Source organism: Oncorhynchus kisutch, linkage group LG25 (assembly GCF_002021735.2).
Source record: "Oncorhynchus kisutch isolate 150728-3 linkage group LG25, Okis_V2, whole genome shotgun sequence".
NCBI lineage: Eukaryota > Metazoa > Chordata > Actinopteri > Salmoniformes > Salmonidae > Oncorhynchus > Oncorhynchus kisutch.
The window spans coordinates 13,795,251-13,817,249 of record NC_034198.2 but is presented as its reverse complement, the minus strand read 5'-3'; the positions used below and the strand labels follow the sequence as shown (position 1 = coordinate 13,817,249).

The 21,999-nt window shown below is 41.9% G+C and overlaps 1 protein-coding gene across 1 annotated transcript in view; it reads left to right on the top strand.

The window, feature by feature from the left end:
• Positions 1–5,003: 5,003 nt before the first annotated feature.
• hectd2 (HECT domain containing 2) overlaps positions 5,004–21,999 on the top strand; it is a 32,717-nt gene continuing 15,721 nt past the window's right edge. Inside the window, exons 1-14 of the mRNA XM_020460876.2 lie at positions 5,004–5,534; positions 7,068–7,185; positions 8,126–8,270; positions 8,444–8,546; positions 8,941–9,030; positions 9,106–9,170; positions 9,336–9,381; positions 10,578–10,687; positions 11,007–11,155; positions 12,386–12,509; positions 13,937–14,033; positions 16,084–16,191; positions 16,463–16,595; positions 17,119–17,207. Coding sequence (XP_020316465.1) covers positions 5,442–5,534; positions 7,068–7,185; positions 8,126–8,270; positions 8,444–8,546; positions 8,941–9,030; positions 9,106–9,170; positions 9,336–9,381; positions 10,578–10,687; positions 11,007–11,155; positions 12,386–12,509; positions 13,937–14,033; positions 16,084–16,191; positions 16,463–16,595; positions 17,119–17,207 — 1,470 coding nt within the window. The 5' untranslated portion in view covers positions 5,004–5,441. The remainder of the gene's footprint in view (positions 5,535–7,067; positions 7,186–8,125; positions 8,271–8,443; positions 8,547–8,940; positions 9,031–9,105; positions 9,171–9,335; positions 9,382–10,577; positions 10,688–11,006; positions 11,156–12,385; positions 12,510–13,936; positions 14,034–16,083; positions 16,192–16,462; positions 16,596–17,118; positions 17,208–21,999) is intronic.

Here is a 21,999-nt window from a genome sequence, read left to right as displayed (position 1 = left end):
CTTAGCTGTTTACATACCACCACAGTCAGAGGCTGGCACTAAGACAGCATTGAATGAGCTGTATTCCGCCATAAGCAAACAAGTAAACGCTCACAGAGGCGGCACTCCGAGTAGCCGGGGACTTTAATGCAGGGAAACTTAAATCTGTTTTACCAAATTTTTATCAGCATGTTAAATGTGCAACCAGAGGGGAAAAAAACTCTGGACTCCACACACAGAGATGCATACAAAGCTCTCCCTCGCCCTCCATTTGGCAAATCTGACCATAATTCTATCCTCCTGATTCCTGCCTACAAGCAAAAATTAAAGCAGGGGAGCACCAGTGACTAGATCAATAAAAAAAGTGGTCAAATGAAGCAGATGCTAAGCTACAGGACTGTTTTGCTAGCACAGACTGGAATATGTTCCGGGATTCCTCCGATGACATTGAGGAGTACACCACATCAGTCATTGGCTTCATCAATAAGTGCATCGATAACGTTGTCCCCACAGTGACCGTACGTACATATCCCAACCAGAAGCCTTGGATCACAGGCAACATCTGCACTGAGCTAAAGGCCAGAGCTGCCGCTTTCAAGGAGCAGGACTCTTCTAAGAAATCCTGCTATGCCCTCCGACGAACCATCAAACAGGCAAACCATCAATACAGGACTAACATCGAATCGAATACTACACTGGCTCTGATGCTCCTCGGATGTGGCAGGAAACCATTACAGACTACAAAGGGAAGGATTTCCTGACGGGCCACCCCAAAGTGGTAAGGGTAGGTAACAACACATCCGCCACGCTGATCCTCAACACAGGGGCCCCTCAGAGGTGCGTGCTCAGTCCACTCCTATACTCCCTGTTCACTCATGACTGCACATCCAGGCCCGATTCCAACACCAACATTAAGTTTGCCGATGACACAACAGTATCAACAGCCTGATCACCGACAATGACGAGACAGCCTATAGGGACAGCCCATGTGTTGCCAGGACAACAACCTCTCCCTCAACGTGATCAAGACAAAGGAGATGATTGTGGACTAGAGGAAAAAGAGGACCGAGCACGCCCCCATTCTCATCGACAGGGCTGCAGTGGAGCAGGTTGAGAGCTTCAAGTTCCTTGGTGTCCACATCACCAACAAACTAACATGGTCCAAGCACACCAAGATAGTTGTGAAGAGGGCACGACAACACCTTTTCCCCTTCAAGAGACTGAAAACATTTGGCATGGGTCCTCAGATCCTCAAAAGGTTCTACAACTGCGCCATCGAGAGCAACTGGTTGTATCACTGCTTGGTATGGCAACCGCTCGGCCTCCGACCGCAGGCACTACAGAGGGTAGTGCGAACAGCTCAGTACATCACTGGGTCCAAGCTTCCTGCTATCCAGAACATTTATACCAGGCGGTGTCAGAGGAAGGCCCAAAAAATTGTCAAAGACTCCAGCCATGCTCGTCATAGACTGTTCTCTCTGCTACCACATGGCAAGTGGTACCGGAGCGCCAAGTCTAGGTCCAAGAGGCTTCTAAACAGCTTCTACCCCCAAGCCATTAGACTCCTGAACACCTAATCAAATGACTACCCAGACTACAGTATTTGCATTGCCCCCACCTCTTTTACACCACTGTTACTCTGTTGTTATCATCTATGCAAAGTCACTTTAATAAATCTAGCTATATGTACATATTACTTCAACTAACCGGTGCCACAGCACATTGACTCTGTACTGGTACCCCCCTGTATATCGTCTCGCTATTGTTATTTTACTGCTGCTCTTTAATTACTTGTTACTTTTATTTCTTATTCCTATCCATATTTTATTGTTAGGGGCTCGTGAGTAAGCATTTCACTGTATTTGGCGCATGTGACTAATAAAATTAGATTTGATTGCTATTTAACAGTCTGATGGCCTTGAGATAGAAGCTGTTTTACAGTCTCGCGGTCCCAGCTTTGATGCACCTGTACTGACCTCTCCTTCTGGATGATAACGGGTTGAACAGGCAGTGGCATGGGTAGTTGTTGTCCTTGATTATCTTTTTAACCAATCTCTTGGCTGGACAGTAAATTGCATTTCCATGCCTATGGAGCTCTTACAATGAGAAGATACAGCTGCAGGAGTCAGTTCTGTGAATAGGGGGGTGCTCCCTCTGCTGTTTCCTGAAACTATAAGGGCCTTGGTCGGAGTGAGAGAGGAGGCTTGAAAATGCTTATTTGGAATGTGGAGAACAAAAGCTATGTTGACATTTGAACATGCTCTATTTTCTTTGTCCTGGAAATTGGTTTGACTTTTGTGCATTGATAGCACATTCCTTACCCGATGTGGATTTCAGTCTCCGGCCAACCCAATGACTCAGGGCAGAGGTAATGGTAAAACCATTCAACCACATTGAAGTTTCTTTGGTGTTGTCAATAATATGAGTTGTCATATTTCCTGTACACCTCATTAAAGTGTGTATAGTATGCAGAAGTTTAGGGAATACAGATTGACAGTGCTTCAGATGACCAGTCTCAGTGTGGCTTGCAGTGAGTTGCAGGCGTCTTTCCCACAATGACTCGGAATAGTCAGCGCCTCACAAAAGCCAACCTCGTCAATGCTGCTGCTAAGACTTCATTCAAATTCCAGCTCTGCCAAGAAAATCGCAGGACATGCCGACTTAGTCCATAGTCAATGGCGGCATGTGCATTTAGCCCCATTAAAACAGGCTCTAAACAAAAGTATGTTCCCTAACATGGCCCTCCAGTCCCCACCTCTCGGGTGTCTCTGTGGAATGCACCAATAAAGCCTGTCTTGTTAATTCAAATGTAATGATCCAGTTTCAGGGTCTGACTACCTAAGAGCCAAGTTTTTCAAACATGGTAATCTGAGGCCATAAACATATCAAACCGTAAAGTACCGTGTTAGGACCCTACAGATAGGCTTAAGTCATGGTGACAGTCGGGTGTCATTCCACAGGGATTTGTATCGCGCTGAGAAAAGGTGCCAGTGTCATCCGAGCCATGTTCCCCTGCATGGGGCCAGAGCCGCAGCGCCAGCAAGCACCAAGGGTCTGGGCTGTGTACACACACGGTCATGTTACGGTTGGAAATGTCTGTCTGACATACTGGATACCGACAGGTGGGCAGTAATGTGTATTGGTCAGGGTGGAGCGGGGATAGGTGCACACATGGAGCACTCTGTACAGTTTACAGAAGCTGCCTGAACATCACTTAGGTATGCTAACGTATCAGTCGAGGCAATGCGGGAACATCATGCGTGATTCACATCTTTACGAGGAACATGCGATGTGTTATCACCTCTTTATTACTGATGAGTGAGTCAGCCTTGGTTGTAGGTTTGCTTGAATAAATATGCAAAAAAAAAACGTTATAAGCTTAAAATATTAGATGTGATTGTAATGATTATATAACAGCTACTGTAACCTGAAGCATGTGTGTTCTTCACCGCAAATGATGACATTGGACAACAATTGGATAAGATGGATAAAGTGAGCTTATGTCCTTTACCTAGTATTCAAACAATGACTCCTTTGTTTGTAATGACTGAGTGACATAGATTTCCTAGATTCCACAGATGGAAATCTGGTCTTGCAGTTCCATGTGTAATGTTATGGAAGAACAGCCAGATGTTCCCTTCTGTATTTCAGCAGGGGGGGGGGGGGGTCAACTGAGAGTGAATGATCCATCTCTTGTCTGGACAAGGATTGCATTTCCCTGCCTACGGAGCTCTTACAGTGAGAAGGTACATCTGGAAGAGTCCGTTGTAATTACAAAGCCATCCAGGAAACCAAATACAGTGCGAGGAGAAACTAGATGTGACGCTTCTGCTCGACCTTGTCGTCCTTACAGAAGAACTGTTCAAGGAATAGAATGAGGTCATGTATAGCACTGCAACATAGAAAAATACCCTAGTTCAAATACAATAGGCCTGGAACGATTTGAAAACAGATCCATTCTACCACCTACTGGTTGAGTCAGACACTTACATCATAGCATGTGTGGCATGTGGCACTACAGTGTGATTGTATTCTGTACATTTGTGATATGTTATTTGACTGATCAACTATCTTCATTAGGAATTATAAACACATTTCTGTCTCTTCCACTATGTCATTCAGCACCCCAAAGACAATTATAAATGATAGCCCCCCAAAATCATATAGTAAATCAAATTGGCCTCTGTGTGGATAATCTAGTGCAATTTGCACCAGTAATGTAATCAATATTCTTCTAGCATGGTCCTCCTCAGATAGCAGCAGTTGATTGCTTTGTCCAGTGTCCATGATCTTCACCAGCAAGTGGTGCTGATCACTAGTCCAGTGGTTGTATTCAGGCTCTGGCTCCACTCTGGCTGTGTTGGAAAACACTCCACAATCGTCTCAAACATGTGGCTTGAACATGTGGATAGGGGGAATAGCTATAGCATATATGATTCTGACTCAGTGCCCAGTGATGAAGCTGTGAGCATCCGCAACAATCACCCCAATCTACAGTGATGAAGAGGCTGTAATTATCATTCCTCATTACTCATCTGACTATTTAAAGCTTAGTTCATGCTCATGATGTGCCTGGCACTCATCTGAAGTTTGTGTTGGCACTAATGACAGAGTTGTGGTAAAGGGTGGAGAAGGCTCCTCTGCTCTGGTTATCTTACCAGTGAAACTTACCAGTAGCCTGCTGAGATGCTGAAAGTGTCTATCTTCACAATCAACTTTGTAGTACTGTATTATGATTAGAAAAGGCAAAAGCGGGGCCAAGTCACCACGTGTAATAACACCGTTATAATAACGTGTTGAGTTTATAAAGTAGGCCAGTAGGGCAGGTTAGTAAACCTAGTCTATATCGTATCACTTGGATTCCTTGAAATGGCCTACAGAGAAACTAAAATGTAGTATATCAGTAGCCTACTGTACATAGTCATAAATTAATCGCTCGAGCCGTTTCCTCGAAGTTTAAACAGACCCTGGCTGGGAGAAGTAAATCAGTCAGCACTACCGTGCAGTGCACACAGCAAACCCGCGCACTTACGTAAGGACATCCATGGTATCCAAGCTCGTAACTATGAACCTCCTCTTAAACAACATGGCGCATGTGTACAGCTGCGCTGCAAATATAGACGATACATCCAGTTAGGTGGGAAATTAGTCATTTATGCTCACCTAGCACCTAAAATAGACTTCGGCGACACGATCGGATGCAGACGCTCGCGCCTGTTTACTTTGACAAACAGCATCAGTCTCTGCGCGCTTTGACAACTTTGCGCGAGCTCACCTGTTTACCATGAAGACGAGAGAGCCTTTCAGGTCCTGAACCGTTACTTCGTTTCAGATCGAATGTTTTGTTACTGCGGGTACCGTGTATGCGGGTACTGTGAGTTCTTTTAACTTGTTTTAGTTAAGAAAAAAACACAAAAAAGCTATGTGACTGCGACCTTAACCAGACTTCAACGGATGAAGAAATGCTACTCAACATTATGAGAGAAAACAACACACAACTGCACCAGGGGGAAAGGGAGAGAGATAGACTCCCTCCAATTTCAAATAATTCCTCTGTGAGTATGATTTTTTTATTTATTAAATATGACAAATAAAATGTTCATGTTCAATTAACAAAGACATCAAATAAAAATGAAAAAGTAAAAAAATATATTGAAAATAATGTGGGATCAATGTCATACTAATTAAGTCATAATGTAAAAATACAATAAAACGTTTAGAAAAAGGTTTTGATTGAGAAAAATGTGTTTTTCCAATGCATAATAGTAACGTACTAACGCATTTCAATGATCTCAGAGCTTGTCCTTTTGGGGGAATGTGTTAACGTTAAAACTGAGGGTGGAACTTTTGGACAGCTCTTCCTACCCTATTATGCTATAAAACAGCATCGCAACTCTGTGAGTAATGAGTGCTAATAATATGCAGTGTTGGGGAAGCTACTCCGAAAATATAGTTCACCAAGCTACCAATTACTTTACACTGAAAGAAGTTAAGCTATACCAAGCAGTAAAATTAGGTTAAAAAACACAGATACAAATATACCATCTGGAACAGCGGGAATGTGAAGCAACACAAACATAGGCACAGAAACATGCGTACACGCGCGATAATGTACACACTATACACACGTACGCATGGATTTTGTGTTGTAGATAAGGTTATGTGGTAGTGGTGGAGTATGGGGCCTGAGGGTGCACAGTGTGTGAATGTTTTTACAATTGTATAACTGCCTTAATTTTGCTGAAACACCAGGAAGAGAAGCTGCTGCCTTGGCTCCAGCTAATGGGGATCCATAATAAATACATATTCAAATACCAAAGCTACCCCTAAAATATAGTTTACTTAATTCAAGTTACTATCAATCAATCAATCAAATGTATTTATTAAGCCCTTTTTACATCAGACGATGTCACAACGTGCTATACAGAAACCCAGCCTAAAACCCCAAACAGCAAGCAAATGCAGATGTAGCGCCATGAAAAAGTAGTTCACTACATCCAAACTTACTTCGTGAAAAATGATCCTATCATAAAAATCTGAAATGTCATCGACTACAAATTGCACGAACAGATCACCCTGGAGTTAACAGAATGTGTCATTCAGCTTATTAAGTTTCAATTGAGAATTAGCCAGGTCTTATGTCGAAAAAGAAACTCAATTAGGCAATATTTTCTTTCCATTTCAAAAAGTTGGATGTAATTCCAGTAGTCAGCTACAGCACTACATGGCTAAATAAATAATTAACTACTGAAACACTACCAAGATTTGAATTTAGTTCAACTACTACCAAGCTACTGCAAAATGTTGTTACATTACTAATTGAACTACATGTAGTTCATTACTCCCCAACACATTATCACTAAAACAAAGCCCACATATTATATTGTACATTTTGTTCATGTATTCCACTTTTATTTCTGTAGCCTAAGTGCCTAAGTACTTGCTGTGAATGAACAGTATTCTATGCTGTCATTGTTCTCATCTATACTATTATAAGTATGATTAAATCCAGGACTTAATGTCAATATTTGAACATCCAAGACTCCATGATGTCTATAATATGATTTTTTTTCTTTTTTTTGTCATAGGGTACTGATCGTGGACCAAAGCTGCCATATCCTTCCCTCAATTTAATCTCAAACAACAAAAAGGAGGCTGGTAGCCACAGCTTCTCCTCCCAGTTTATTCTTCCTGGCATACGGCATGGTAGGTCCCGTCATGGTAACCCTGATGAACACATTACTTCACTCAAGAGTCCGTCTGGAGATTGTGAAGCTCATACTGAACCAACGTCAAAGTGCAGACATGAAGAACTTACTCCAGTTAGATCCCAATGGCATATCCAACGTGAGCTATCAGTGTGGCTACCTAGCACATTTCTGATGTTCTTACCTCCAGGTACAGGGTGTCTAACAAAGCTGATTCGATGAACAGATATCGTCTCTGGCATCAATCATCTCTAATTGATAAACGGTACTGTCCTGGGATAGACTGCACCTTGGCTGAGTATGAACAAAGTGTTCAAAAGGAACACATTGAGACTTAGAGATATCGCTGAGTAGTTTTACAAGGAAATCGTTTTCACAGCGCTCACAAAAGAACGGCTTGTTGCAATTTCAAAGTGACCCAAACAGGCTGCTTTGAAATAATGAACAATACACCAGGCAGATGTGTTGTCGTGGCTTCATATTCTTGAGGTCAAATATGTTGGAAGAGACTTGAAAATCATTGATTGATGCAGATGAGAGACAAAGGGCCATTCAGAGCTGCTCATCCTTTAGAGGGAGAACTTGTTCTGGGTAAAATGAGCACTACTGTTGTGTTTTCAAAATACAAGATGTTAATATGTTGTTGTCACGTATACTTGTAAGTATGGAGAGTTCATTGACCCATGCAAAAAAAAATGTTATGCAGGTTTCATCTAATGGCTTAAGTCCAAGGTTGCAAGTCTGTCCATCTTGTTATATCCCCGTTAACTGAGATAGTTAAACTAGAATATTGTGGATTAGAGTACCTGTCTTATACACCTTATACTCTGGTACCTGGGCTCTCATTGCCAGTAAGTAGGGTTGATAATATGAATTACCGCCTTCGTTTTAGTTAGGAATTGGTTATGTGGTTACATGTGTTGTTATTCCCCCTGCAGGCAGAGATCTTCCCCCCATCTGTCCTGATGTCAGACAAAAGCATCAACATCGCATCACCATTGACATTCTGTCTCCTGAGGTCAGGGCTCGCTTTGCCTCCGATCCTGTCATCCCCATCCGCACCAAGACAGCCAAAGAGTTTCAGTAAGCAAACACACACACACACACACACACACACACACACACACACACACACACACACACACACACACACACACACACACACACACACACACACACACACACCTGTGTCATCATTATCATCAATATTATACTCAAACAGAAACATCTGTTAATGTTCATCTAACTTTCACTAGGGAGGACATTGAGAGGGCCACGGTCTCCGGCGATTGGAAACACGTCCATGACTTCTACTTGACCACATTCGACTCCTTTTTGGAACTGAATGCTGCCTTTAAGGTGGGGGATCCCTATGTGTGTGCCATATCCAATCCTAAAGCAACAGTGATCATTTTGAAATATGACTGATCAATGCAATAAAAGGTGACCATTGTTTTGGTGTTTAAAGTCGGTGAATAGAGTCTTTCTGGGAGCCAGGAAAAGGGGAATTTGGAGAGTTGTTTTTGAGTCTGTAAATGAATGAATGAAGTCATTCAGAAGGTTGTAAAAAAAAAAGAGCACATGTGTGTGGTTTCCATAGAGAGTATTAATCATGAGAGCCGAACCTATAAGAAAGCGTATGATCATATATGGCAAGGAACAGTTGGGTAAATGTTTAGCACATGTGATGGTCGACTTAACTAGCTCATGTGTTAAGTCCTAATCTAAACGTGTTCTTCATTTCTCTTTTCAGAAAGAAGCAAACGCTCCGTTCAACACCATTGAAGACTCAGGAATCAATACCAAATTCGTCAATGCTGTCTATGACGCGTTATTGCTCACGGTATGTAGAATGGTAGAGCAACGCATGCTGAAATGAAAACCTTTCACTGACGTTGATCCAACATTGCTTCAACAGCCTCCTGATACCCAGAGAGCAGTGCTGAAGGGGATCATTAACAGCTTGTTAAGAGAATGGAAGGGGTGAGTGGCACTCTCCTACATTAGTGCTCTTATATTTCTCACTCAAATCAAGCAATTCCTTTCTACATAGTAAAGCTCTACACTTTGTGACTTGAATATTAATGCAAACGTTACATACTGGATGAGAACTTAAATGAACTTCATATTATCTGCTTTGTTTTGCAGTCGACGGACGAAGGATGACCTGAGAGCGTATTTCATTCTAGTTCAGGTGACCTCATGCATTATCTACATGTACATACTGCTGGTAGAAATGACATACAGATATGGCCAAGGAGCTCTTTTGACCGCTAATACTTAATTCCACGCTATATATAGCCAACCATTTCATTACGTAACAAGAGAACATAGTGTACTTTCCAGTAACAACGGCAATTTCCCTGTTAGAAGTGAGACAGTTTCTGCACGCAAATGTGTGCGTTAAGCACACGCACGCATGTGCTCCACAGACATCTTACAAAATCTCTTTTTTGTTTTGGGGCCTCAGTATGTTAAACACAGCAGCCCTCCGTCTAAAGGCGAATCGGAAACACAGGAAACTCTCGATCTGCTACCTCGCCACATGGCCCATTGACTCCAGTCATAGCCCAGGCAGTTAGTCAGGCTCTGGATATAATGAGAGCAGAGTGTTTACTTCACACATGAGCAACAGACTAGAGGCAGGCTTGGCACTGGCCAAATATGGACACGACCATTAGACACAGAGTCTGGTGAAAACTTGGGGGGCAGACTGGGAAATGGCTGAATAGAACTGGAAGGATTTCGGTCTGCTAAAAAGTGAGACTTTGGTTGGAGACTTCTGGTTTCTGTCCCATTCATAGTTTTTATTGTTTCATATGTTTTATGGGGTTTATGGGGCAGTAAATTAAAAAGCACGTCTTCTATCCCTTTCTTACCAACAACATTTTGTGGCTATTGAGCCTCTACAGTTCTCTCTTTCATCCACATTTTGTGTATGATGACATACGTTTGTCTTTGCGCTGTTGATAGGCTCTCTGACCTATATTTCGGTGGCGGATCCAGTGAAATTGAAAGGCACGAGGCAATTATTGGGTTGTATCCCAATTGGCACCCTATTTCCTATATAGTGCACTACTTTTGACCAGGGCCCCATTTGGGAAGCAGCCTTAGTAGACGTGTCTGTCTGACTTGGTTGATGTCAGTCAGCCCCTGGTAATACCAGTGTTATTACTCTCTCTCTCTCTCTCTCTCTCTCTCTCTCTCTCTCTCTCGCGCTCTCTGCCAAGGGAACGGATGAGGTCATGTTTGGAGTGGAAAAGTCTGGTTTGCTCTGTAATGTCAGTCTTTATTAAAAGCCAGACTTCTTATGCTGCTGCTCCAAATGAAAAGCTATATTTCCTTTTTGAAATGCACTGCCACTGCTGAGAAAGCTCCTCTTTGTTGCAGAATCCTCAGTGCACCAGCCCAGCCACATATGTCATCTATGCACACTTACTGAGGCAAATAGCCGCGCTGGCTGAAGCAGACCATAATTTCCTGATGCACTGGTTTAAGAAGTAAGAGTCTGAATTGTTCCTCTGTGTTATGCAGTCCCATGCTTTTTCAAGCCAGTATAGTTGTTATCCACAAAGTGAACACAGTCCTAAGAAAGAAATCGTTGTTGTTATTCTTTATCCAGGAAAGTTAAATAAATTATGTTAAAAATATGTTTTCGAAATGGCTTTAGTAACAGTTGGTAGGTATTGAGCAGTCATACTGTAGCTTTCAAACAAAGATGATCTATTTTCCATTATATCATTCTGATGATAATGGTGATCATGATAATGCCTCAATTTTTTTAATGATGATTATCTAACTCGTGTCCTCCTCTCCCAGACTGTCCCAGAAGCGATTCAAACAGCTAGTGGAGCGGCTCCACTTCTTCATCTCCACCCGTTTGTTCCCAGCCAAGCCTGAGGAGCTGCCCCCCATGGCCAAGTGCTACTGGTGGATCCCCTCCGCCACCAAGGTCCTCTCCCTCCTCAGTGAGTAGGACATCTTCAATAATGGATTGAACTATACTTTCAACAGACATTGCATTCTCCTGACCGTATACACTGTGCATTCGGAAAGTATTCAGACCCCTTGACTTTTTCCACATTTTGTTACATTACAGCCTTATTCCAAAATTTATTAAATATTTTTTCCCCTCATCAATCTACACACAATACCCTATAATGATAAAGTGAAAACAGGTTTTTAGAGCTCTAGAGTTCCTCTCTGGAGATGGGAGAACCTTCCAGAAGGACATCCATCTCTGCAGTACTCCACCAATCAGGCCTTTAATGGTAGTGTGGCCAGACGGAAGCCACACCTCAGTAGTTTGCCAAAATGCACCTAAAAGACTCTCAGAACATGAGAAACAAGGTTCTCTGTTCTGATGAAACCATGATTGAACTCTTTGGCCTTAAAGCCAAAGGTCATGTCTGGAGGAAACCTTGCACCATCCCTACGGTGAAGCATGGTGGTGGCAGCATCATGCTGGGAGACTAGTCAGGATAGAGGGAAAGATGAATGGAGCAAAGTACATAGAGATCCTTGATGAAAACCTGCTCCAGAGTGCTCAGAACCTCAGACTGGGGTGAAGGTTCACTTTCCAACAGGACAACGACCCTAAGCACACAGACAAGACAACGCTGGAGTGGCTTCGGGATGCTGAATGTCCTTGAGTTGCCCACCCAGAGTCCGGACTTCAACCAGATCAATCATCTCTGCAGAGACCTTAAAATAGCTGTGCAGCTATGCTCCCCATCCAACCTAGCAGTGCTTTAGAGGATCTGCAGAGAAGAATGGAGAAACTCCCCAAATACTGGTGTGCCAAGCTTGTAGCATCATACCCAAGAAGACTTGAGGCTGTAATCGCTGCCAACGGTGCTTCAACAAATGTAAATGTGATATTTCTGTTTTTAATTTTTAATAAATGTGCTAAAATGTCTAAACCTGTTTCTGCTTTGTTATTGTGGTGTATTGTGTGTAGATTGATGAGAAAAAAATCAACCATATAAACATTTTAAGATAAGGCTGTAGCGTAACAAAATGTGGATAAAGTCAAGCGGTCTGAATACTTTCCGAATGCACTGTATGTCTGGATCTCCTATCCATATTTGTCTTGGGTACACATAGTTTGAGGGTCAGGAGGTGTCAAGGTTCAAGCAAACATCTATCTCCAAGAGACCTCGATACATTTGTATTTTTCTACGTTTTCTTCATTGTAGATGCAGCCAATAGCATTTCTTGCACTCCCTTCATGCCCTTTGTTGACTTCTACAACCTCACACTGGACCACACTGACTTCATGGAGGATTATCACACATGGCAGACTCATGGAAACTCTACCAGGTGAGGCAGGACAAAAGCAGAGCAAAACTCATGTTGACCAGCACTGTTCAATTCTGCCCAAAACCCTTGTTGTTATGATACCTGTGTTTCCCTGTAAATAAATGGAACTCCCTCTTGTGCCAGCTTTCAGCTTTAGAACAACAGCTTTATTGTTTATACACTATATATACAAAAGTATGTGGACATCCCTTCAAATTAGTGGATTTGGATATTTCACCAACACCCGTTGCTGACAGAAGTATGAAATCGAGCACACAGCCATGCAATCTCCATAGTCAAACATTGTCAGTAGAACGGCCTCTCTGAAGAGTTCAGTGACTTTCAACGTGGCACCGTTCCAACAAGTTAGTTCGTCAAATGTCTGCCCTGCTAGAGTTGCCCCGGTCAACTGTAAGTGCTGTTATTGTGAAGTGGAAACATCTAGGTCAACAATTGCTCAGCTGCGAAGTGGTAGGATTCACCAGCTCACAGAACGGGACCGCCAAGTGCTGAAGAAAGTAAGGCGTCTGTCCTTACACAAGCCTAAGATCACCATGCGGAATGCCAAGCGTCGGCTGGAGTGGAGTAAAGCTCGCCGCCATTGGACACGCATTGGAAACGAGTTCTCTAGAGTGAGGAATTACGATTCACCATATGGCAGTCCGATGGACTAATCTGGGTTTGGCAGATGCCAGGAAAATACTACCTGCCCAAATGCATACTGCCAACTGTAAAGTTTGGTGGAGGAGGAATAATGGTCTGGGGCGGTTTTTCATGGTTCGGGCTTGGCCCCTTAGTTCCAGTGGAAGGAAATCTTAACACTACAGCATACAATGACATTCTAGACTATTTTGTGCTTCCAACTTTGTGGCAACAGTTTGGGGAAGGCCCTTTCCTGTTTCTGCATGGCAATTACCCCATGCACAAAGTGAGGTCCATATAGAAATGGTTTGTCGAGATCAGTGTAGAAGAACTTGATTGGCCTGCACAGAGCCCTGACCTCAACCCTGTTGAACACCTTTGGGATGAATTGTAGCGCTGACTGTGAGCCAGGCCTAATCGCCCAACATCAGTGCCCGACCTCACTTATGCTCTTGTGACTGAATGGAAGCCGATCCCCGCAGCAATGTTCCAACATCTAGTGAAATGCCTTCCCAGAAGAGTGGAGGCTGTTATAGCAGCAAAAGGGGGGACCAACTCCATATTAATGCTCAGGATTTTGGAATGAGATGTTCGATGAGCAGGTGTCCACATACTTTCAGTCTTGTTGTGTATATTTCATTTACAGTTAAACCCAGACATATCATAATATCCAGCTATGATACGATCTCCAATGAGCATCATACACCAAGAGAACACAATCCCTGATTAAACCAAAACATTCTTTCTATGTGATAAATTGTGAAAACCAAACATCCCCGTTCCTACCTGTTCTTCCCCATCCGCAGGTTTACATTCTGCCAGTTCCCCTTCATTCTATCCACGGTGGTGAAGAAAGCAATCATCCAGAAGGACTCGGAGCAGCAGATGATCAGCATGGCCAGGGTGAGACAGAGGTCACTGCTCACCTTGTCATCCATCAATGACAGTGTCATTGTATAGCACAGACTGTGCCTCACAGTCTCAGACATATATATATAAAATAAAATAAAAAATAAAGAAAATATATATATATATATAGTGCCAGTCAAAGGTTTGTACACCTACTCATTCCAGGGTTTTTCTTTCTTTTTTTCTTTTTATTATTTTCTACATTGTCGAATAATAGTGAAGACAGCAACACTATGAAATAACACATATGGAATCATATGGTAACCAAAAAAGTGTTAAACAAATTAAAATATATTTGAGATTCTTCAAAGTAGCCACCCTTTGCCTTGATGACAGCTTTGACATTCTCTCAACCAGCTTCAAGAGGTAGTCACCTGGAATGCATTTCAATTAACAGGTGTGTCTTGTTTAAAGTTAATTTATGGAATTTTGGAGTCAGAGTCCAGAGTGTGGGAACAAACAGACTGTCCCATGGTTGAGTAAACAAGCAAGTTCATAGTCAACAAAGCATGCCAGAGTCATGAGGCAAATAGCATTAAGGTAGTCACCTGAAATGCATTTCAATTAACAGGTGTGCCTTGTTAAAGGAATTTCTTTCCTTCTTAATGCATTTGAGCCAACAAGGTAGCGTTGGTATACAGAAGATAGCCCTATTTGGTAAAAGACTGTCCAGATTATGTTAAGAACAGCTCAAATAAGCAAACAGAAATGACAGTCCATCATTACTTTAAGACATGAAGGTCAGTCAGTCCAGAAAATTTCAAGAACTTTGAAAGTTTCTTCAAGTGCAGTTGCAAAAGCCATCAAGCGCTATGATGAAACTGGCTCTCATGAGGCCCACCAAGGGAAAGGAAGACCCAGAGTTATCTCTGCTGCAGAGGATAAGTTCAATAAAGTTATCAGCCTCAGAAATTGCAGCCCAAATAAATGCTTCACAAAATTCATGTAACAAACACATCTCAACATCAACTGTTCAGAGGAGACTGCGTGAATCAGGCTTTCATGGTCGCATTGCTGCAAAGAAACCACTACTAATGGACACCATTAGAAGAGATTTGCTTGAGCCAAGAAACACGAGCAATAGACATTAGGTCGGTGGAAATCTATCCTTTGATCTGATGAGTCCAAATTTGAGTTTTTGGTTCCAAACGCCATGTCCCTGTGAGATGCAGAGTAGGTGAATGGATGATCTCTGCATGTGTGGTTCCCACCGTGAAGCATGAAGGAGGAGGTGTGATGGTGTGGGGGTGCTTTGCTGGTGACACTGTCTGTGATTCATTTAGAATTCAAGGCACACTTAGCCATCATTCTGCAGCGATACACCATCCAATCTGGTTTGCGATTAGTTCGACACCTCCAGGCTATGTAAAAGGGCTATTTGACCAAGAAGGAGAGTGATGAAATGCTGCATCAGATGATCTGGCCTCCACAATCACCCATGCTCAGAGTGAAGGAAAAGCAGCCAACAAGTGCTCAGCATATGTGGGACCTCCTTCAAGACTGTTGGAAAAGCATTCCAGGTGAAGCTGGTTGAGAGAATGCCAATAAAATTGGATTGGATTTGATGTGAAGAGTGTGCAAAGCTGTCATCAAGGCAAAGGGTGGCTCTCAAATCTAAAATATATTTTGATTTGTTTAACACTTTTTTTTGGTTACTACATGATTCCATATGTGTTATTTCATAGTTTTGATGTCTTCACTATTATTCTACAATGTAGAAAATAATGCAAATAAAGAAAAACACTTGAATGAGTAGGTGTTGAGTAGGTGTGTCCACACTTTTGACTGGTACTGTTTATTATTATTAGTATTATTAGTATTTTACATAATTGAAGTATGTTGGACCGAGAGTATTTCCCCGTCAAGTCTTCAAATCAGGAATAACCCTGAACTATAAGTATACAATATTTACAGTGTGTATCTCACTGTATCAGCCTGAAAACATACACTCTCCCACTCTGACAGCAAAGCAGTGGTCCAATGCTAACAGCATGTACTGTGGGAGCAACTGCAAATAAAGAATGCAACTTGTTATTTATTGCAGCAAAGCCTAGTGGACAAAGTGTCTCGCAGACAGCGAGTTGACATGAGCCTGCTGTTTCTCAACATCAAAGTCAGGCGGCTGCAGCTGGTCAGTGACTCACTGGATGAGGTAATACCATCTCCCATCTATATCTAGGCACAGTACACACAGACACACAAGCATTACTTAAGAAGACAGCCCAGCCCTGGTAGAGTAGCTTGATAGCTATTTCTGTTCATACAAGAGCCAATTAATTTGAAGCAGTTATTCCACTGCTTTCAATGCAGTGCATTTCAAAACTGAAAGGTCCAAGATATGTATAAGTTCAGACATGCAGCATGCCTAGGTTTGATGAGTTCAAGAGAGTTGGCCACAGCTTAACTTGTTCTCTTGCTTTTAGCTTGCTAGAAACCGAGCAGACTTGAAGAAGAAGCTGAAAGTGACATTTGTGGGGGAGGCTGGTTTAGACATGGGCGGTCTGACCAAGGAGTGGTTTCTCCTTCTCATCCGACAGATCTTCCATACAGACTACGGTGAGACATATGGGACAAAAAGATCAGGCATATGTGTTGCCCTGAGCCATAAAGATACAGATGTTACAACTGTTTGGTTTGCAACAAGAATCTTTTTCTCCATAGATAACAGTAGAATATTATGGGAGTTACTTCACCTTTAGCCCTAGCTGTCTATATTTTTTATTTATTCATTTTATTTTACCTTTATTTAACTAGGCAAGTCAGTTAAGAACAAATTCTATATCTCATCCTATATCTCATCCTAAAGTTTCAACAAGTACCAAGACTAAGAATGTTGACATAGCCATAAATTAAGAACAAAACTCAAATGTATGATGTTCATTTAGCACTGCAATAATAGATAACCATTCAATTACAGTAACTCCCATTTAGTCTGGGACCTAGCAGTCCAAAAAGGAAATTCCCATGTACTCTATTCTGACCATTTGTTATCTTTCTTGGACTGGGAGGCCTGTGTTCTATGTCATGTCTGGGCCAGAGTTGTGTTTAAGCAGAGTTTATTTGTGTCTCCTCTCTGAAGGCATGTTTACATTCTTCAAGGATTCCCACTGTCACTGGTTCAGCAGCTGGAAGTGTGACAACTACTCCGAGTTCCGATTGGTCGGAGCCGTATCCTTTTGTACCATACCGTGATTTATGGTACTGTGTAGCCTGTGGTGAACTGTAAACAGATTCTCAACGTACAGCAGCAGTCCTCATGTTGTACCCTTTAAACTGGCGTTTGAATCAGGTCACATAGTTAGCTGACTAAGACTCCTGGCTTTACTCTTAAGGGGATCTTTGCACATATATCATAGATACTCTGAGGTTCTCCACTCTCCCTACGCCATGTTAATTGCTGCTTTGCAGATGATAGCTTTAAGTTTTAGAACTATAATTTTGTGGGGATTTGTTTAGAATTTTGTTATCTTCTAAACTGTGGATCCAATCAGAGGAGACTGTAATGCTTTTCTATTGGACACGTTGCAATCTGATGTAATCTTATAGAATAACTCAAGTATGCAGAATATTACTGTGTTAAGTTAACGGGTCATTCCACTAGTAGAGTGCCTTTTATATCCTTTTGACATTATGCGTGTACATTTTGATAAAACACTCAATTTAACTGTTGGATCTAATACATTTACGCTCTAACTTAAGTAAACTATGTTAAACAATTCCAATAGTAGTGTGTTTTCATGAAGTTATTTCCGAGGAAAATCCTAATTTTGGCATGTCCCACATGATTGTCCGACTTATTTTAATCAGGGGTTGGAACCAAAATTATTTTCCAATCATTTTTTTCTGAACAGCACCATTATTAGTGCACCATTATTCGTGCACCATTATTAGTGCACCATTTTTTGTGCACCATTAGCACGTTTTTGGTTCCATTCCACTGTTTCGACCAGCAAAATACAGTTCTGAACTGGTTCAAACCAAAAAAAGTAACCGTTCATATAGTTCCTTTCTGTTCCTTTTAAAACCTTTTGAAATCAATTTTCTTTTAACATTAAATGACTTCACCAACCCCTGCGAATAGAACAGCTTTCTATGGCGGGGGCAAGCTATAGTTATTTAAATGAATTGGACAGACAAGTGTAGGGCGCGAGATGAGACTGACATTTTGCGGGTGGAGAGACAGGGAGAGAGGATGGAGGAGGAAGCTTGGCTTGAAATGCATCTTCTTATGACATGCATTATCTGAATTAGGCCCACAAAATTATACCTACGGATGAGCTGCTTCTATGAAGGAACTTTGAATGTCTCTGAACTTCCGAGAGTTAGCTTAACGCTGGACCAGAGCTGGCTAGATTGAGATTCCACCCTTTTTTCACCCACTCAAAAGACAGCCAAAAGTGTGTTGAATTCCCAGTGTGTTATCCCTCTGCTTTCAACCATCTAGAAGCACAACCAAATTCCAATGGAAAATATATAGGATTTTTGGATTAGTTGTCACCTAAATGTGTTATCACTGCGCTTTCAACCATTTAAAAGCACACCAAAGTTCAAATGGGAATTCAATGTCAGATATTTAGTTGATTTAAATACAACATCTTAATGTGTTATCGCTGTGCTTGATCTAATAGCACAACCAAATAACCTGGATTGCAGTTAGTTGAGATTACGTTAAAGTACATGGTGCAAGTGATCAATGCCGTTTGAGATTTTGTGCAGATTATTATAGCAATTGTGAAGATTTACACAGATCTGAGACCCTGAATGCTTTCTACGATTACATAAGAATACATGTATTGTTACAGTAACCTCAAAATGTGTCCATGGAAGTGTTACTAATTTTACGGTTGAAATACTGTTACATTAGTTTGTAAGATAGCCTTAACATTAGGCTATTTACTGTCTTGTAAAAGTAATATTGAATTGTGTTTGGTTGACAACGCAACCAAATGTTTGAGGCTATGATTACGCTCCCGGATACGGATTTGCTCGTCGCAAGAGGTTGGGAGGTGTACAGTATCTCCTGCTGGGATAATTCCATCTGAGCCACTGGCTTAATCCTATTATTTAACATCTCAACCAAATAAAAGTTAAAGAATAGGATCAAATCAAACTGTATTTAAAATGAGCTCCTATTTAAAATGTAGTCCTATTCTTTAACTTAGATTTTTGATTGAGATGGAGATGTGAATCCAACATATCAATCAATCAATCAATTATAAAGCCCTTTTTACATCAGCCAATGTCACAGTGCTATACAGGGTTAAATAATAATAATCACAGTGGTTGTGATTATTCAGCACCTCAGGAGTAAATTGGAGTCAGTTGGCTTTTCATAGCCGATCATTCAGAGTTGGAGACAGCAGCTGGGTAGAGAGAGAGTCGAAAATAGCAGGTCCGGGACAAGGACACATAAACTATTGCAGCATAAATAATAGAGGCCCCAAGAACAGAAGGGGTCGGGAGACACTGTGGCCACGTCCGACGATACCCCCGGACAGGGCCAACCAAGTAGGATATAACCCCACCCACTTTGCCAAAGCACAGCCCCCACAACACTAGAGGGATATCTTCAAAACACCAACTTACTACCCTGAGACAAGGCCGAGTATAGTATAGATCTCCCCCAGGGCACGAACCCGAGGGGGGCGCCAACCCGGACAGGAAGATCACGTCAGTGACTCAACCCACTCAAGTGACGCACCCCTCCTAGGGACAGCATGGACGAGCACCAGTCAGCCAGTGATTCAGCCCCCTTAAATAGGGTTAGAGGCAGAGAATCCCAAGTTAATAGGCTTTTTACCGTATTGTAAAAGTGATATGGAATTGTGTTTGGTTGTCAACTCAACCAAATATCAACTTTCGAAGGAGGTATATCTTCTGCATGGATAGCTCCATCTGTGCCACTGAGTCTGGTTTTAATTCCAGTCTGTCTACAAATACATTTTTATTTTGGATTCACGTCTTCATTTCAACCAAAAAGCTAAGTTAAAGAATAAGACTAAATCAAATAAAAGCAAACTTTAAATACAGTTTGATTTGATTTAATCATATTCGTTAACTTGTATTTTTTGTTTGCGATTGAGACGTGAATGCAACATTTATTAACTTGTAGATTCCATTTGAAAGGCCTAAATAGCATCATTGATGTATGATTAAGTAGGGTTCCATTTCATTTGCACTGTTGAACCTACTGTACTCTTTGGAATGACTTCGATAGCAACAGTGAATCTATTAAGTAGAGATTTCTCCCAATTTTTTTGTCATGATAGTACAGTACATTGGTAATAGCCAGTGACAAATATCAAAGCTAAGCAGCACTGGGCTTGGTTAAAACTCTGGATTGGAGACCAAATGAATAGATGTAGATATATCAAATCTCCAGTAAGATGTTTCAAATGTACAAATTCAACATATTTTATACAAGGTTTGTCTATATTGAAAATTGGTTATGATGACATAATCCTATGGTAATTTGACCATCAAAACAACAGTTTACTACGTTGATGACTTTCTTTGAATCCAATATTTTTTCCAAGTAGGTTCCACATCACAATACATTGACAAATGATAATGAAACAACGTTAATTTAACCACTTTGTTCCCAGTGGGTAGTTACAGTGCATTCGGAAAGTATTCAGACCCCTTCCCCTTTTCCACATTTTGTTACGTTACTGCCTTATTCTAAAATAGATTAAATAAAAACATTTCTTCATTAATCTACATACAATAACCCATAGTGACAAAGCAAAAACAGGTTTTTAGAAATGTTGCAAATGTATTAAAACTAAAAACCTGAAATACCTTGATTACATAACTGTTCAGACCCTTTGCTATGAGACTCGCAGTTCAGCTCAGGTGCATCCTGTTTCCATTGATCATCCCTACAACTTGATTTGAGTCCACCTGTGGTAAATTCAATTGATTGGATATGATATGGAAAGACACACACCTGTCTATATAAGGTCCCACAGTTGAAAGTGCATGTCAGAGCAAAAACCAAGCCATGAGGTCGAAGGAATTGTCCATAGAGCTCCAAGACAGGGTTGTGTTGAGGCACAGATCTAGGGAAGGGTACCAAAACATGTCCGCAGCATTGAAGGTCTCCAAGAATACAGTGGCCTCCATCATTCTTAAATGGAGAAGTTTGGAACCACAAGACTCTTCCTAGAGTTGGCCACCCGGCGGAACTGAGCAATCAGGGGAGAAGGGCCTTGGTCAGGGAGGTGACCAAGAACCCCATGGTCACTCTGACAGAGCTCTAGAGTTCTTCTGTGGAGATGGTTGTCCTTCTGGAAGGTTCTCCCATCTCTGCAGCACTCCACCAATCAGGCCTTTATGGTAGAGTGGCCAGATGGAAGCCACTCCTCAATAACACACATGACAGCCCTTTTGGAGTTTGCCAAAATGCACCTAAAGGACTCTCAGACCATGAGAAACAAGATTCTCAGATCTGATGAAACCAAGATTGAACTCTTGGGCCTGAAAGCAAAGCATCACTTTTGGAGGAAACCTTGCACCATCCCTACGGTGAAGCATGGTGGTGGCAGCATCATGCTGTGGGGATGTTTTTCAGCGGCAGGGACTGGGAGACTAGTCAGGATCGAGGGAAAGATGAATGGAGCAAAGTACAGAGAGGCCCTTGATGAACGCATGCTCCAGTGCGCTCGGGACCTCAGACTGGGGCGAAGGTTCACCTTCCAACAGGACAATGACCCTAAGCTCACAGTCAAGACAACTCATGAGTTGCTTCGGGACAAGTCTCTGAATGTCCTTGAGTGGCCCAGCCAGAACCCGGACTTGAACCCGATCGAACATCTCTGGAGAGACCTGAAAATAGCTGTGCATTAATGCTCCCCATCCAACGTTACATAGCTTGAAAGGATCTGTAGAGAAGAATGGGAGAAACTCCCTAAATACAGCTGTGCCAAGCTTGTAGCATCATACCCAAGAAGACTCGAAG